General features: G+C 44.3%; 1 protein-coding gene across 1 annotated transcript in view; it reads left to right on the top strand.

The window, feature by feature from the left end:
• Nckap5 (NCK associated protein 5) overlaps positions 1-19139 on the top strand; it is an 809936-nt gene that overhangs the window by 684008 nt on the left and 106789 nt on the right. The window contains exons 11-13 of the mRNA XM_021198000.2: positions 3741-3932; positions 9664-13409; positions 14484-14661. Of these exons, the coding sequence (XP_021053659.1) occupies positions 3741-3932; positions 9664-13409; positions 14484-14661 (4116 nt within the window). The remainder of the gene's footprint in view (positions 1-3740; positions 3933-9663; positions 13410-14483; positions 14662-19139) is intronic.

Below are 19139 nucleotides of genomic sequence, written 5' to 3'. Positions count from 1 at the left end.
CAGAAGTCAAGTGCTTGACCACAGAACAGCTATTAACCAGAGCAGATAATGATTGGTGGATAAGAGCAAACATCAGAGGAAAGCCAGGTGTACAGCATGACAGTTGAATTCTAGTCTGCATGCCTTTTAAATTAAGTAGGCAAGGTTGGAGTTTCCCAAATGGCAGACTGGCTCTACCTCCCTTTAGTGGAGAATTCCTCTCTAGGCAGTCCACACCCATGTTCTATGGCTTCTCCACCCCAGCAGTGCTAGAGATGAAGGTGGCTCCATAGAAAGAGAGCTTAGACAGTTACCTCTCAGAAGAACTTTAGTAAGATGGGCGTAGGCTCTCAGCCATAGGCTTTAAATCGGAGAACAGTAGAAGAGATAGGCACTGTATGCATCGAACTAGAATCCTGAAGAGAGAGCCTTCACTCCCTTCCATTTCCAGAGTATTAAGAAAGTTATGGCGTCATAGCACAGATCATATAATGGAGTCTCAAAGGGAGAGAGCCTTCAATTCTATAAGATGAGTGGAATTTCCAGTTCTTACAAATTTTATTGCACACATTGGAAGTGCTCTGGTGGAAGTACCAGATGAGGGGCTGCCATTGAACAAGATCCCTCATATGATTTGTATGCACATAAGGAGCATGTTTTAATACACAATCTTTATTTAATCTCTCCCACTACATAGGCTGACTTTCCCCGCCTCCCTCAAGTGTCTTATACAGCATCTCTCTTGGCACTCAAGGTCAACTTGAGAGAGCCAGCAGTTCTTTCTCAAGTCTACCCATCTGCTACATTCTAGTTTCTTGTCACTTTAATCCCTCCTCTCCAGGGTTTGTGCACATGGGTAATGCCTGGACAAGGCTTCTGCTTTCTCAAGCCTAGGTGTTGAGTTGAACTGTACAAACAGATGTGGTTTTGCTAGTCAGTGGGTAGGGAGAGATGGGCAAGACCGAGGGATCACATCTAAACTCTCCTATCCTGGAAGAAAGAAGAAAAAGTCGCCAGAGCCCATGCAGAGAACGGAAAGCCATTGGAGGTGTTTAACTCTAGGTCACATGGCAAGATGCAGTCCCAGTTGCTTCCTGGAGAGTGCGTGAAATCTATCAGAGCAGAAGCTGTTCTATTTAACAAGTGCCACCAGATAAATCCCGTAACAAAACATAACTAGGCTAGAGACCTTTCAAGCATTAACGTACAAGTGAAGCTAATGGAATGTTTCTGGAAGTTTACATAGGGATGACTTCTACATGTCTACACTAGCAGAGGCATTGATGCCAGGCTATCTTGCAAGATGGAGCCACAGAGGGATAAAAGGATGCAGTTTAGTTGGCAGAGAACTAATACACAAAGCCCTGGGTTCCAACTCCAACACTGTATACACTGTGTGCCTTTAAGCCTGAGGAATTAGAGGTAGGAATATCAGAAGTTCAAAGTCATCCTTGGTGTTGTGGTTAGGATGTGAAGTGCCCCCCACAGATAGGCTTGCATGTTTGAACAATTGGTTCCCAGCCCGTGACACTCTTTTAGAATGCTCTGGAACACTGGAGAGGTAGAATCAGTGGAGGGAGGTGGTCACTAGGGGTGTAGCCTACACCCACTCAAGTCCATTCCTGAATATGGAAACATGACCAGCCAGCTTGCTACTCCCCACACCTGCCTCACTCCCCATCTTCCCTGCCGTGACGGACTGTAATACGCTGAAACTCTCAGCCAAAAGAAACCGTTCACCCTTTAAGTCGCTTTTGTCATGGCATTTTGTCACAACAGAAAGTAATTGAGAGACTTGGTACATAGTGAGTTCAAGACCAGCCATCAAGGGTTGGATGAAACCCGATCTGAAAAAAGAAAGTGAATAGAGCTTTCGGCTCGCTATAGATATCTGTTAAGAAGCAAGTATAGACTAACTTTAACTAAGTTGTAGCTAACAATATATAAGGACATCGTTGGCCAATAGTGCTGAAAACTGGATCTTGAGACAAGTTTCTCCTGTCCTGACTCTAAGTCCCAGATTTCAGCAGGGAGAAATAAGATATGAAAAAAAAATTCTTGGCATTTTTAAAACAATCACTTAAAGAGATCACTATGCAGCAAAAAATAAAGTAACTTTAGCAAGGGCGATGAAATGATTGAGTGTTATAGTTATTGATTAGCAAGAAAATTAAATGTGCCCTCTGTACTCTGTGAGGGTTTAAGGTTGACCACAAGTACTCTCCCATCATGGCTGCCTGCCGGGTTGGGGTGGGGGAGCAGGTTGGGGTGTTTCTCACCATCATTTAGAGTTGCATTTGCAGGACAGTGATAAGTACTCAGGTACTAATGGCACCCATAAAATGTCAATAAATTGCATAAGTAAGAGGCTTCACACCTCTGCGAGTGACACCAAGACAGATGGCTCCCGACTGGAGAGTTTCAGACAAGGCATTCTAAAGATAGGCCAAAATTAGACAGCAATGAAGAGCTCCCGTTCTGGATTCGGATGTTAAATTAAGTTAGCCTGTCCACTCTGCAGAGCTTCCTCCGTTACACCTGCGAGGTGGCTGTCGAGACGCACGTGGATGGAGGGCTACCACTTTATCTGCTGCCTGTGGTTTGCGCAGGTCTCTAGAATTCTAACCTCTGGAGCCTTCTGTGTGAGGTTCATATCTGTGAGATACGGAGGCTCTTAGCATTCACACAGCTGACCCGACACGAGCAAACCTCGGATGGCGATACATGACGCCTTAGCTCTGCGCCTTCCTGCGGCACATGGTATCTTGCCAGTCTGCACAGATAAACTGGGGTGTATATGATAGCTGACATAGAATAATCTCCCCACAAGAAGGGAACCTAGGAGTGATATTGCCCACTCTACAAATGAGGCCTCTGGGAGAAATCAGCGCAAGAATGCCATTTTTGTAGCAGTATAGAACCTGATTTGTACCATTCAGCTAAAGTTTATTGCCGATGCTCTTGAGTCCTGTAGGCAAGAATGTGTCTTTTTCCATCTGGAGAATTTGGGGTGTGTTACTGTTGCTTCGTTTTGTGCTGCAGAGCTGGAGATTGAACCCTGGATCTCATATAGGGTAGTAAAACATTCTCCCACCAGCTATACTCCTGCTATACTCCTTGTGCCCCGGTCTTGTTTTGATATTGATTTGATCTCTTACAGGATGGCTGGATACAATGAGAACCCATTGTTGTGATAACAATGGTACCTTGAGATAAGCTGAACACCCTCTGTAGATCAGACACTTAATAAGTATATGCTCATGTCTGGAACCTCACATCACTCTTGTGTTAGCCATTTACACCCGATCTTACTGTTGCAATGCATTTGATAGGGAAAACATAGCTAACAAAGCTAAATAATCTCCTGGAGCCAAACAGTGTGGAGCAGAGCTAAGGGAGGGGGGGGGGCTGGGCATGTGGCACGACTTAGCTCAGTACTTAAAATGGCTTGTCTCTCAAACATGAAGTTTGATCCCAAAAACTCACATTAAAAACCAGAAACAAGGAATGACACCTTGAGGTTGTCCTTTGGTCTCCACAGACTTGAGCATCCATGCTCACATAACCCTCCCCAGATAGCCTCCCCAATCACATGCATACACATGTACACACACACACACACACACACACACACACACACACACCACTGAGCCTAAGATCTGTGTGGTTCCCAAACCTGATCTTTTAACCACTTACTCTAAGATCATTGGGTATTTAATTCTTAAGCCAATACTTTGCTGAGCCCTGTCCTGCTTTTACAGGAACACCTCCAGAATGCAAAATCAGGAACCCCTGCCTTGAAACACTCTGGCTCAGGGGTTGTCATCCCTGATCACCTCTGTCCTCGCAACAGCTGCAGCAGCAGCAGTGAGCTATCGCTGTCAAGCACCTGCAGTGAGTACTCCAGTGGCTCCTCCTACACGTGGCAAGACAGGAAGCTCATTGGGAAAAGGGTAAGACTCCTGTCAGGCAAGTTAGCTTCAGAGAGAACAGGAAGAAAATCCTTTGCTGGCTGGAGTTTGGTCATGGAGGCAGAGTGGGTGGTCTTAAGGAAAACGAGCATTCGCTGACTATTTGCCCATTGACTGTGGAAGCTGCCGCTGATCAGTGCTGTGGGCTCATAAAACACAAAACATGATGGGGCTGTACAGATAAAATGCTGGAACAGGATGTTGGGCTCAAGGTTTGATGAAAGGAGGGGCTATTCTTCCTTACATGCAGGAATGCCTTCCCTGCTTCCTGTTTTATTATTTTATTTTGTGTGTGTATATCTATATCTCTATATCTCTATCTCTATGCATACATATATATGTGCATGTAAACACACATATGTATGTGTATTAGTGCCTATGGGATCTAAAATCAGCCTCTGCTCTCGTTCCTCAGGACCTGTCCATGTTGTTTGAGACACGGTCTGTCTCTGGCTTGAAATTTGAACTTATCAATTTGGCTAGTGAGCCCCAGCGTCCCTGCCTCTGCCTCTTCAGTACTGAAACTGCACACCCAGCTTTTGCGGGATTCGGGGGAATCTGATACCAGGTTCTCATCCTTGTATGACAAGCACCAAGATGACCAAGCCATTTGCCTTGCCCCTTCCCAGGGTGTGGGACAATTACTCCTGCAAGGTCCCATCCCCTCATCTGCACAGAGCTTACCAAGCTGCAGGAACCTCTAAGCAAGCTTCCTGGCATATTGGAACAGCCAAGTATTTCGAAATAGCTACTTTAGCAGTTCCTCAAAGTTATAGGAAAGCAAAGTTCACCAGGATGGAAACTCCAAGTCAGAGTATTCAGGGTTGACTTTTCTACTATTTGGATGAATTTCATTCGTGGTTTTCAGTAGTTTTGAAACCAAAAAAAAAAAAAAAAAAAAAAAAAAAAAAAAACCTCCAGAACTTATAGACTCTACTGGTGAGAGAGTAGCTTTGTTATCCGCTGAACCGGAGCTCTGAAAAAGATTTCCAGCTTGCATTTTGAGGCTATTCCTATAGACTCAGGCTTCTAATGCAAAGCAGAGAGCAGGCTGCATTTATCTAAATTGCTCCCATAAGGAGTAGTTCAGAGCTCTGAATAATGACTGCCAGGATCCTGGCCAGGAGAATGATGGGACAATGATCAGAGTGGTTTCCTTATCTCACTGTGTTCCTGAAAGGTTTTTGACCCACATGGCTCCCTTCTCTTCTCCCTTTGTCTTTTTAAAGATTTATTTTTCTGTATGTGTATGAACATGGGCATATACACTTGCGAACAAGTGACCACAGAGGCCAAAGGAGGGCATTGCGTTCCTTAGAATGAGTCATGGGTGGTTGTGAGCACCCTTCCCCAGAAGCTAAACATGAGTCCTCTGAAAGAGCAACTAGTGTTCTGCCCTGTTGTGTACCTGTCTTCCACTTTATTTTATTTCTGCTTCCCCTTTCTCTCCAATGGCTATTTTGCTTCCTTCATTGTTTTATTTGTGTGTATATGTTGGGGTGCACATGTGTATATAGGTTCATGTCTTCATATGCATGTTTGTCTATATACCAAAGGATACCTTAGATTGTTCCATGGGAGCCTTCTTTCCTTCCTTCCTTCCTTCCTTCCTTCCTTCCTTCCTTCCTTCCTTCCTTCCTTCCCTCCCTCCTTCCCTCCCTCCCTCGCTCGCTTGCTTTGCTTTGCTTTGCTTTGCTTTGCTTTGCTTTGCTTTGCTTTGCTTTGCTTTGCTTTGTCTTGAGTCAAGATCCCTCTTTGATCTAGAACTCTCAGAGCAGGCTAGGCTGGCTGGCCAGCAACCTCCAAGTATCTATTTGTATCTTCCTGGACAGTACTAGAATTAAAAGTATTCACTAGTGTGCCCAACTTTTTCATTTTGGTATTAGGGATCAAATTTGGGTCATCATAATTGCATGACAAGAACCTTACCCACTGTCTGGACATTGTACCTGTCTCTCCAAAAAAAAAAAAAAAATAACTGCTGAGTATTCTTCTAATTGGGGAAGTCTTTGATATTCTAAGGCAATTTCTTCCTTGAAAGAGAGAAAATAAAAACCCTTTAGTGACACTCCTCAGATGGCCACCCAGTGATAATCCAATTGTACCTATGACAGTTTACAGCCTGTGACAGCTCAAAAAGTACACTTTTTAGTTCTCAGGGTCCCAGCGAGCTATATCAGGACCTTGAGACATTTTAAAGTTATATTATTTCTGCAGTTTGTGCCTGGCATCAGCTGTTTTATTTAGTATTGACTTACATAATAAATCACAGGATTCTGAACAGGAACACATTGTTAAATTATATAATAATAAATGTGTGAGTAATAGCTTCTTTGAGCCCACAACTATTTTTTAAATATCATTTGTTGTAGAAACAGAAAGAAACGCATTTATAAAATTCACTAGCCTTTCTCAATAGGGAAATCTGGTTTCTAATAGATTCAGTTACTACCATATGTGGCCCGCTCTTCAAAGTACCACACAAATATTAACTCATGTAAGACTTACAACATATTTAAGTTTTCCTCATCTATGTATTCATGGATGCATGCTAGGTATACATATTTGCAGATATCCGTGTGTGTGTGTGTGTGTGTGTGTGTGTGTGTGTGTGTGTGTGTGTATGCATATAAGGGCCAGAAGTCAGCCTCAGTTATTATTTCTTTGATACCATCCACCATGTTCTTTTGGAACAGTCTTTCACTGAACCTGGAATTCACCAGTTCAGCTTGGTCGGCTGCCTGCAGCATGCCCCAGGGATCTGCCTGGCTCTGCCTCACCTGTATTGGAATTCTAAGCACATGCCTTCATGCCTGACATTTTAAAAAATAGGTTCTGGGTATCAACTTCAGAACCTCATGTTTACATATAAGCCCTTTACTGACTAAGCTGTTCTCCAGACCCAACTCTCCCAAATTTTTAGTCAAGAAAACCAAGGTCCTGAGGATTTAAATATATGTCCCAAGAATATAGCAGTGCATGGTAAAACCAGTTATTAGTTCTAGAAACTTCACTATTGATGGTTCTGTTATCCCGGCCTTGTTGAGTCACCCTTACATATAGAAGGCCTATACCTGCTGTTGGCATTGAGTTATTCCCATGAACACCAACAATTCCTTAAGTAAAATGTAGTATTTTCCTGGCAAGAGATAGAAAGGTCCTGAGGGCACAAACTGTACCCCCAGCTTATCAAAGGCCTCCTCCAGTCTCGGCACTGCCCCCTAAGCACTCTATCCCACTTTCTTGAACAAATAATGTAACAGTTATAGGAAATGACCCTCTCTAGGCTCTGTCCCATGAGGTTCTCATGTTCCCCTGCTACTCTCCTGCCAACTTTCAAGATTGGTCCACACTTGTCTCAACTCACCAGTGTCAGCTCCCGAGAGAGAGAGAGAGAGAGAGAGAGAGAGAGAGAGAGAGAGAGAGATTGATTCAGGGAAGGATGTGGCTTATCTCATCAGAAGATTCAAAGCCTCTGACTTGAATGGTATATTGAAATACAGCATGAACTGGCTGTGGACAAGAAGAGGAAAGGTGGGTAGGCAGGAGCTGAGTTTAGTTGTTGTGGGTTAAATAGATCTGCCATGTAGTTCTTGGAGGGCCCTGTTTTCTGGCTTCCCATCTCTGTGATCAGTGTGACTCTCAAGACCATGGGGAATCTTAGAAACACACACTGAGCAAACCCATTCTCTGTTCTATCTAGAATATTCACTCAGGCTTTGGGATGAGGTTTCTTCTGATTTCCAGAGGAGCTTTGGATGATGCAATTTCCTAAAATTAAAGAACAAAACTCCAAGAGGAAAAGGGTAGTGTCAGCAAATCACGTCTGTCCCAGCAGCTCCAGACACTGGAGGGTTTTCTGAAGAAAATAAATAATTGGACGTCAAGACAAATAAATGTGTGTGCTGGAGATAGCAAGAGTAAATTTCATGAAAATGGCTTAGATATAATCCAATGTCTATAGCTTACAAAACAGTTCAGTTTCTGATGGAAGTCGCTGGTCCTTTTTAATGTCTGTCTTTATTCATATTCAGACTCTCTGACAGGGACTAGCTGGCATAGTGATCCTCTGAAACTGCCATATTTGTTCCTAAAGCCAGTCACCATTAGTAATTTTGAAAAGATCCTGAGCAGGGCTGGAGAGATGACTCAGTGATGGAGTATTGATACTGTTCTTGCAGAAGACCCAGTTCCCATAAACCACATTGTGCAGCTCACAACCACCTGTGTCTCCAGCTCTAGGGATGCAAACACCCACTTTCAGCCTTTATGAGCACCTGAACTGGTGTGCACACAGCCACAAACAGGTACATACATACATACATACATACATACATACATACATACGATTAAAAATAAAATAATGATTTTCAAGTAAGTCAGCCCCTCATTGTTTCAGTGTGCTAGTTTCTTATTTAAACTCTGAAATGCTATTGGAGGATCACTGCCAAGAAAACCTATGGGTTTTGTTTAACACCAGATAGTGCAGACAGAAAGGAGATTAGAAGTTAAGCTTGATAGAGCAATGCAGAACCCAGACGAAGAGTGTGGACTCCAGAGCCAAAAGCCCAAGTTCACATCCCACTCTAGCCACTTTGGGGTGGAAACCAACTTCACAGGTTTGTAGTAAGTTCCAGAAAAAGAAAAAACATGAGTCCAAATGTTTGTCCAAATCTCCTATCTCCGAGACCTGCCACAGAGTAGGCTTGCTGGACCTCAGAGTCCCACAGCAAAGAGAAAGAGGTATGGTATCTCTCTCACGGTGGTCTAGGGATGCAGTTACAGCAGCATGCCAGTGGTTGCTCTCTGGCAGGTCCTCGGTTTATGTTACTTCTCTCCTATGCTTCTCTGCTCCGCGTTATCCATTCTGTGAAAAACAAAAATGTGAGGAACCCCACCTTTCATATCCCATCCACTTTTGGAAGACTGGCATTTGGGAAGGTACAAGGGTAAGAAACTGAGCTGCCACCTCAGTGGAATGCCACTGCTAATGCCCAGTTGTTCATGTAGATGTGCACGGACATGTATGCAGGTACACGTGATAACTTCAGAAACCTTTCCTAGACACTCATGAAGGCAGAGAGCTATCAACCGTTAGACTGGCAGATTGAAATGCTTTCCTCTCTCAACCCCTTCCTCTGCTCTGCCTTGACTCTCCATAGTGAGGCTATATTGTCCTCTGCCCATTCCGTAAGTGAAACTTGAACACACCGTCTTGATTTGCATCTCTAACCCTTGTTTCTTCCACCTGGAAGATATCTTCCTCACATGGAAATCTAGGTAAGTCTGTAAGTCTTTCAAGGAATAGTTAAGTTTAAAAGAAAAATTCACTGGACTTTCCTTTATACCCATCACTAACTCCACATAGACCCATGGGTCTTTCCTATGAACCTCTATGATAGGCAGCCTATTTCTACTTCTCATATGTATTTTCTTGACACATAGCTGGACTAATGGATCCTTACTCCAGTTGGGTTTTCCACTCTTAAAGAAATAGTTCTTACATTTCATTTCTCTATTTCACCATGCCGCTTAGCACAGGGTCTTGCGGAGTCAATGTTTACTGCATAGTTAGTTACCATTGTACAAATTGTTTATATGTGAATATTTATCACCCACTTATACAAATTAAATCTACTGAGGGGCATTTCCTTTGTTGATTTGAGATCTGTTTGGTTCAATCATGTCTGATACCTATATTTTTCTTTCCTAGCAATCATCGAGGATCTGGGATAAAAGACTGAGTATTGATTCTTCGCTCCCAAGTGGCTTCGCCAGCCCTGCAGATGAACTACCTCCGACCCGTATCAAAGAAAGCCACATTTTAGAAGGACTGAGGAAGCTACAGAAGCGGAAAGTGTTCCTTGAATCACCATCATCGGTGATAAGCAAATGGGGTTATAAAGATTGCATGAACTCGAATGAGGGGATCTATTCGCCAGGAATTAAAACCAGCAGCCTCAAGGAGTGTCCGCCCTGCCAACCGTCTGGCATGGGGATCCCCTGCCAGAAACTCCATCAGACATTCATCTATGATGCAAATTCTCATGAGGATGCACATGAAGATTTCCCATCCTCAGCCTTGCCACTCACATCTCCGAGCCAGGGCTACAGGATACAGGGCAGTAAATTGACACACAGTGTTTCAGACAGTCTATTTAACTGGGAGCCACATAGGAAATACTTTGCAGAAGGTACAGCCTCAGTTTATACCAGAGAAATGCCTGAAAGGTTAGCTCGTTGTGCTAGCCACTGCCCCTTGGAGAGGAAGCTATGCCCCAGTATTCACCTGCCCTGGGTGCAAAGAGACAGGGACCCACACAGCCAAGCTCATGGCCACGTGCCTCTGAACCTGCAGCTCTCAGATACCGATGACAATGAAACCCTAAATGAGCTGCACATAGAGAGCAGCGATGAGAGAAGCCCTTCAGACCTGTCCTTGACTGGGGACACTGACAAGTCCATGGAGAACCTAGAGGTGGGATTCAGAAAATCTGAAGGTGGCTCTCGGGATATGGGGGAAGAAGCATGTCCCACCCACTTAGAGACTAGCCCAAAGGCATTCGGCTTCATCAAGCAGCAAAGGGTTGTCAAGAGGACCTCTTCCGAAGAATGTGTCACGGTCATATTTGATGCAGAAAATGGAGAGCCAGTGGAATTCAGCTCTCACCAGGCTGGAGTTGTCACTGTCACCAGGGATGAAATTGCCATCAGCTCAGCCCTTGCTGGGCCCTCAGAGGAAGTCACTGAACTTTCACCTCAGGAAATTACTCACTTACAGGCAGGTGCTGCTGCAAGAGACTATCCTTTTCTGAAGAAACCTGAAGAGGAGACTGAGAAAAACATTCCAAAAGATGAAAACAGTCTTCTCACAGCTCCGAATGACTCCTTCAGCTCTCAGACTGTAATAACTCAGAATTCCCCACGACCAAAGCTTGCCAAGCCCACACAGGGGGTAGCCTGGCAGGGTAATTCTAGACCTGTTAGAAACATGGGTGTCTACACAAAGCAAGGTCTGACAAAAATCCCTTCCAGAGGCAAGTCTTCACCTCAGAAATCAAAACTGGTGGAGTCTATGCCCACCATGCTGGTCCCCTCCAGTGCTCTAGTGACTTCTGAAAAGACACCAGCATCCCCTATGGGGAAACTCTCACAGTGTAGAAAGGCAGAGAGTCCTGGTTCTCTTTGTGATGTACAACCAGAATCACACATTCCAAAACACCCCACCCAGCTTCCTCATATTCCCAAAATTTCCAATAAGAAGAATTGTGTTCAGTGCCCCAAAAATCAAACTGCAGGGATCCAGACACTGCATCTCATGGGGAGAAGTGACAGTGGTGAATCCCCCATGAAGCCCAACGGCTGTGTCTCTGAGCCACAGACAAGAATGAGGTCTCCCTCCCCTCCAACCCCTCCAGGGAGATCAGTGTCGCTCCTGGTCAGACCCAGTTATGACTATCCACCACTACCATCACCTGCCAAACCTGAAACTCGGGTCCCTGGAGACACCGTAAGTCCAGGGTTGACATCCCCATTGTTGAAAGGATCCGCTGCTCCTCTTGTCTCTTCCGGTCCAGTGATGTCAGAAATACAGAAGAAACCATCTGTGGCCTCCAGAAAGCCTGCCTTCCCTCCAACTCCTCCCTCAACCCAAGCGGTGGTGCACACCCGATACCCTGAACACATACCCTCCAGCCCATTTGCTGTGACGACTTCGGGGCCTCCAAAAGTCTCTCCAAAAAGAGGCACCCCTAAACTTTCCCCTCACCATGCGCTTGGAACCGCCCACACGGACACAGACTTACAGATACCCAAGACTTGTCCTTCAAGCTGTGAACTGCTAGAGGTGACATCTTGTACAAGCCTGTCTCCAGGGAGGAAAAGACAGTTAAGTGACAGCACTGTGATGCCACACAGGCCTTCCTTCTCAGGGGTGAATGAGTCCTTGACACCTCAGGTTAACAGTCCACCCTCCTCTTCCTCATCCTGTAGAAACCAGGGCACCTCACAAGGTGGTCAGAACCCTCCGGAGAAAGGACCTAAAACTCGCCTCCCGGTAGGACTCAAAGTTCTCATGAAGTCTCCTCAGTTGCTCAGGAAAACTTCCATGGTACCAGGGAAACAAGAAAAGGATAGTTTAAATGAAGCATCCCGAAGCTCTGCTGCAGCAAACAAGTCTAATCCTGAGGACTCCAAGGACCCTACAAGTCTGGAGACCTCAAGAGATGAGAGAACCACAGCCTTACGAGGTCTGAGAGGTCCCGACAGTCTAGCTAGAGGACTTGCCTTAGACTCAACAATGACAGAATCGTTGGAATGTAGCATCTCCAGAGATGATGGAAGAGATGGGGCAGACAGCAGAGCCATAAAAAGGTCCTTCTCCTCCAGCAAGCCACACCTAAAGCCTGCTCTAGGCATGAATGGAGCCAAAGCTCGGAGTCAGAGCTTCAGTAGCCACTTGGGAGAGAAGCCTTCCACACCCCCAACAGAAGGGCCAGGCAAGATTCGAACTCAGATTATCACCAACACGGCTGAAAGAGGCAATTCCCTCACCAGACAGAATATCTCAATGGAAGGGTCCCCAAGCAAGACCCCCTCTGTCTCAACGTCTGATAATCTGCCCAGTGCTGGAAGGCCTCTGGGAAACCCCTTTTCCAGGCAGAGTTCTCTCTGTAGCACGGGAAGTTCTAGCAGCCAGCATGGAAGCCCAAGCAAGTTACCTTTGAGGATGCTCACAAGGCCAGAAGGACTCCTCACTCCTGGAGTGGATGACCAGTGGTTCTCTACTCAGGAAGAATGTCCCGAAAGAGGTGTTCATGAGCATTCTAGCAGTGACCACCATAGGCATCCATCTCCTCTATCAGACTGCCCTCAATCCCAGCAAGTTCCAGGGAAGATGCAGTGCCCAAGCAATTTGGAAACAAGTGGAATATCTAAGCTAGAAACTTCTGGAAGGCATCCAGATGCTTCTTCAACTGGGGCTAGTGTCGTGAGCCCAGAAGCCCCCCTCTCACCCTCCATCGAAGAAAAGGTCATGTTGTGCATTCAGGAGAATGTGGAAAAGGGCCAAGTGCAGACAAAGTCTGCCTCTGTGGAAGTGAGGCCCAGGGCAGGGCCTTCCTTCACCAGCTGGTTTGGTTTTCGAAAGAGCAGGCTTCCAGCTCTCAGTAGCAGGAGAATGGAAGCATCCAAGAGTAAAGTGGAAAAGAAAGACACAAAACTGAAATCCGAGAGGAAGAAAGAAAAGAAGAAAGCTGAAGTACAATCAAAGATAGAAAACGAACTGAGTAGGGGTACCAAGAAGGCAGATGGTCAGAGTCCAGACGATGGTTTGCAAAGCTCAGAAAGTCTGAAACACTCCCAAGACATTTATAACCAAATGAAGTCGGAGCCAAGGAATAGACCCAGCCCTGCTGTGTGCCCAACAAAAGATGCCTTTATGACAGAACTTCTAAACAGGTAAACACATGTGAACGGAGAAGGGCAGTGTAGAGGGGTCTCCCTGCTCCCCCAACCCAAGGAGAGCTGTTTACTTTCTGATCATTAAATACCAGCCAAGCACAGTCTCTATACATGCAGAGAATATAATCCCTTATACATTAGCTATAATTTAAACAGTGAAATAAAAGTTAGCTATAAAATGATAATTTAGTTCATGTTCCTTTCTTAACCAAGCCAATGGTCTTTGAAATTAAAGAATAGTGAGTTACATCCAGGTTGATAGTAATTCAACCCACACCAGGAACCATGAATGTACCCACATTGCATGAAATGGAAGAAAATTACACACACATTTGAAAGCATGCCGATTTCATTGATCGCACTGAGCAAATGTATACTTAGAACTTTCCAGAAGTAATTACTTTTCCTGCCGATCTTAAGCCAGAAATGTATTTAGCAATCACCCTTTGGCGTTTTATATTCTGTCCCTCCCCAAAAGCAATTATAAAAATAAAATAGAGGCTATGGAGAGATGGCTCAGTCAGTAATGTGCTGGCCTTACAAGCATGAAGACCTAAACCCCATCTTCAGAACCCACATAAACAAAAGCCAAGCATGGTGGCACAGACTTGTACTCCCATTGCAGGGGCCGTGGAGACAAACAGGGCCTTGGACTTTTCTGGCCAGCAAGCATAGCCTACTTGGAAGTTCTAGGCCAATGAAATATTTTGTGTCATAAACACCTAAAGAATAACACACAAGAAGACATCCTTTACCTTACACACACACACACACACACACACACACACACACACATACACATACACCAATGCACACAAGCCTGTTTGTATGTGTGCACATTTAATAAACAGTGTAATGAAATAAGTTATTATCCTTGCAAATCGAAATTGACGCACTAGTGAAATATTTGAAGATATTCTTGCTCAAGGCTAGAGAGAGCAACACTTATCACTGAAAGGTTTAAAGACAAAGAGGCTCACGGAGGTTACCTTAAACATTAAAGGGCTGGAAGAAGAGCATGATTGAAAACGGCCGATGTAATTTATCAGAGAAATCACTTTCTACCTGCAGAGTTGATAAGAGAGCCACGGTACAGACAGAGAGTGGATCAAAGGGTGTTTCCTGCAGGAGCGTGTTAGAGGGCACCTCCCGGGGCTCCTGTTTCGCCAGCGGCTCTGTGAGCGCTCAAGGAAGTCAAAAGAAAAACATCAAAACCAAAGTCGATATGGAAAACCCAAGAGAATCTTTGGTAAGCACTCTGCCATGCTGGCTAGAAAACACTTGATCCGGGATGTTCTGGTAAAGTAGGGTGGTGCCAATCTGAGAAAAGACTATGTTTCTAATATGTAGAGGGTGCTATATATATATATAAACCTCTTCTTCCCTCCCGATTTTCCTCCTCTTTCCTCTCCCCTCTCTCTTCCTTCTCCCTTTCCCCTCTCTTCCCACCTCTTTCCTCCCCTCCTCGGTGTACATTTATGTGTGAATAGCAATGTCTCACATGTGTGGAGGTCAGAGGACAACAGGATCTCCAGTCCATGGCTGTGTAGAGCAAGCTAGCTGCCCTACACAGTTCCGTGGCTCTCCTGTATCCACACCCCACTGCACCTCACTGAGATTACAGACATACAGTATTATGCTCATCTTTATATGGATACTGGGTGTCTAAACTCAGGTCCTCACCCTCCGATGACAACCATTTTAGCTACTGAGCCATCTGCCTAACCAGAGAGAAAATTTTTTTAAAGAAGAGAGAAACACAGGAGACAACGGCTAAAATGGTGGCAGCTAAGACCTTGTGTGGGTGTGGTTCCCTCTGGGAATACTGTTCTCTTTGGGTCTCTTTTCAGACAATTCTATAATCTCTGTACATTACCAGAAAGTGTTGCTACCAAGATTGTCTTAGAATGATACCCAGTGCTAGAATTTTGTTTTGATGATGATTCTAGCACCAACAGCAACAAACAAGGAATGGGCTTGGAGATATGAAAGTGGCAGATCAGTTGAGAACGTGTTGGCTAGTTTGATGTTTTAGGTGCTGTTTATTTTTTATGGAAGCTGTACATAACAGGTGACCCTGCATAGGCAGAGAGAAGTGAGCTACAGAAAGTATTTAAAAACAACAAAATAGTCTTGATATAAAATGATTTTTATCTGGGGAGAAAGTTTTTGCCATACAAAGCATGAGAATCTGAGTTTGGATCCCTAGTATTCAAAACCTAGCCAGGGTGGCATGCTACTATAAATTCGAGCACTGGGGAAGTGGAGGCAGGGGGCTCTCTCCAGCTCACTGGTCACCAAATCTACCTCCTTCAGTGAGTTCCAGGTTCACCACGAGATCTTCTCTCAGTCAGCAAAGAGGAGAGTGACTAAGAAAGACATCTGGCCTCACTGTCTGTTCTACATGCATATGCAACCATGTGCCCATGCACACATCCACACCAACATGCACATACACCCCCATCCCTCAACAGGCACACGATAAACCGGAAAGTACTTGAGAAAGACAGGTGACATTGAGCTCGGGCTGCACACATGTATGCGTACCTACTACAAATATGCAAGGATACAGAGAAAGTATTCATTCTGTATCTTCAAACTTGAATAGAATCAGAAATATAAGATATACTAACATGCTTTTCTGAGGAACAATTTGAAATGAGAAGTGATTGCATGTAGGAGGAATTCGGGTGTTTGAAGAGAACAGATTGTAACAGCAATCCTGATTGGTGTTCACAAGTTGCTGAAGTGACACAGTCCTCGGGGTGGGGTTTCACAAGCACATCTAAGACAAACACACATTGGAAAGGTTTCTCCTCGGATAGGCCTGGACTCAAAGAGCTCTAAGGTCTTCCTTTCAAGCTGACTCTGTTCATTGCTAGGGTTTCTTTCCCCCCTCATCTTAGCTCTTGGCTCATATGACATCATAGCTCTTTGAAAACATGGACGTTCCTTGCATTATAAAACCACAAATTATAAGCATATCTGAAGCTGCCCTTGTAGTGTCACTGAAAGGAAAAAGGGAGAAGGAGCGTGGAGAAGCGTGCAATATGCTGGAAATTCAATCCTACTGATGGAATGCTTTGATAGCCCAGCCGAGCCCCTTATCACAGGCACTCCATTTAACTATGCCCCATTTAATATGGCTCTGACAGCTTAGGGTATATCTTCACTGTACAGAAGGACCAAAAAAACAAAAAAGAGCCTATGTTGAGCTTTTACAATTTCATTTTGGCTTTCTTATTACAGCCTAATGCTAAAGTAATTTAACAAGCCTTTCCTTCCTCATCTCAAGTCTTCCACGGGGTAAGAGAAGGAACCTCTGCTCTTCCCAGGCTATCTGCAAGAAACACTCTTAATATTTCCTGTGAAGTACCTAACCAACCCAAGTTTACACAATCAATAGGGATATGCTAATTTTTCTCCTTAGCTGAGAGAGGGAATCAGTCATGCTGAGAAGGCTTTCAACATAAAGGAGTATTATTAACCTGGATAGATGACCAGCTGTGAACGTGTCCTTGTGTGTTCATATATTGGACCTCAGCTTCCATCTTGGGTTAGGCAGGGTCTCTCGTTTGCTGTTGTGTAGCCTAGGCTAGCTGACCTGTGAGCTTCTGGGAATTCCCCTGTCTCTGCCTCCTATGTTGTCTTGGGCTCACTGGGTTTGCAAGTTCACCCTGCCATGTCTGTGTGTTTGTGGGTTGGAAGAATCTGAACTCCAGTCAGGATGCCCACGGAGCAAGCCCTCTTGCCTGCCAAGCCATCTCCCCAGCTCTCTTTTTAAAGACTGTGATGTTGTTATTTGTTTCCTCACTTTTGTGAATTGTGCTAAGAAAGTTCAGGAAGGACTGTGCTTTCGTGTCCTTTGAGATAGTAAGAAAGAGCAGAGAAAGCACATTTATCATGCATTATCATCTCAGGTAAGAGATTAGATGCAAAACAAAATGCATTCTTATACCATTGCTCATTATTGTGAATACTCTTGATCCTTTTAAAATTCAGAGTTTAAGAGAATTCTCTTTCCCTGGGGCTCAAGGTAAATTTGCCGTCTGCTTATTTTAAAGTATGTTGCGAAGAAATTTCCTTATAAGAGTTGTTTAGTTGGAAACAATAGTGATAGATAACACCATTGATGCCATAGCATTATCGTGAATGCAAACACTACTTCATTGTCAAGGCAACGCTAAGTCAAGGGTTTTCTTCTTTTTGCCAGGCAGTACTTAGTGTTGAATCTGGGAACACACACACACACACACACACACACACACACACACACACACACACACACGACAGACAACCTACCTGCCTACCCCTGACCCATAACCTCAGCCCTAAAAGCACTTCTCTCAAACCTCCTAACACAATGTGCCACCAGGCTTAGGTCTTCAGACAATAAAATTAGTTATTCTCAAGAGCCCAAGGCATTTTTTAACCATTTTAATATTTAGTAATTGTGATGAAATATCCTGGCAAAAAGCAACTTAGTGGAGAATGGGCTTATTGTAGCTCACAATTCCAGGTCACGGGCCACTATTTTGAAGGGAAGTTGAGGCAGAAACTTCACACAGCTAGGCACATCACATCTGTGGGCGAGGGCCAAGAGAAATGAATCCATGTGTGCTTTCTTGATTGCCTCCACTCTTACATACTTCAGTACCCTCAGCCTAGGCAATGTTACTGCCCACAGTGGGCTCCATCTTCCTGTGTAAGTTACCTTCATTAAGACAATCCCCACAGGCACGCCACAGGCCAATCCGCACTGAGACTCTCTCCTTCCAGATGATTCTGGGTTGTGTCAAGCTGACAATTTAAACTAAGGATCACTGGTAATCATAATAGAAAGATTGTTTCCATATAGGCTTTATGTTACAAACCACTTAGATCACCAGTAACTGCATATTCCTTTTTAGTACAGTTGGGATAAAAATGTGTAAAAGTACCAGCCATGCTTCACCAAAATAAATCCTTCTCTCTATAGAACTTTAATTAAAGGCTTATGTCCCCACATCTGCCATCGTTTGTAGGACACTTAGCTCTAATTTTTTTGTGTAATTTAGACTAGTGGTCATGTTACTTGGGGCTTGAGATGGTTAAGTGTTGAAATGAAGAGTGGGGAAGACCTGCCCTAGAAAGATTAGCCGGGGTGTACTCTGCTTGCTGTCAGCTTCAAGTTGTTCCTTCTGATGAGTGAAGATTATCTTCTGAATAACAATCTTAAAGAAAGACAGCTCCAGGCTCTTATTTAACACCTCAAGACAAAAATAAAAATCATTAGCAAAGTTAAAGGGATGACACACCTCCACGGGGCATAGGAGGGGAGATGGCCGTTTTAATGCATGTGTGTTAATATAAATGATACGATTCTCTTCTCCCAAGTGTCACCTCTTCTGAGGAAAATCACATCTGCTAATAAAAAATCATCAAATACCATCCCATTAAGACAGGACTGCAGAGATGAAATAGCCAAAAATACTACCATAATTACACAAATGGTTATCATCTTATTAAGTCCTGCAAAATGTAATAATTTCAGCATCCTTAATTGAATGATTCCATTCCAAATGCTGTTTTGATGCAAATAAGCAGCCTTCCTTTTGCTAAGTTTTCTAAGACATGAAATATCCAAAGATATCAGCTCGCTCATTTTCCATCCCAGAATCATGGTCTTTTGGGTATATTCCCCTCTCCCTCTCCCTCTCCCTCTCCCTCTCCCTCTCCCTCTCCCTC

Source organism: Mus pahari, chromosome 5 (genome assembly GCF_900095145.1).
Source record: "Mus pahari chromosome 5, PAHARI_EIJ_v1.1, whole genome shotgun sequence".
NCBI lineage: Eukaryota > Metazoa > Chordata > Mammalia > Rodentia > Muridae > Mus > Mus pahari.
Note: the sequence above shows the minus strand (reverse complement) of the source record. Positions and strands in the feature narration are given on the sequence as shown.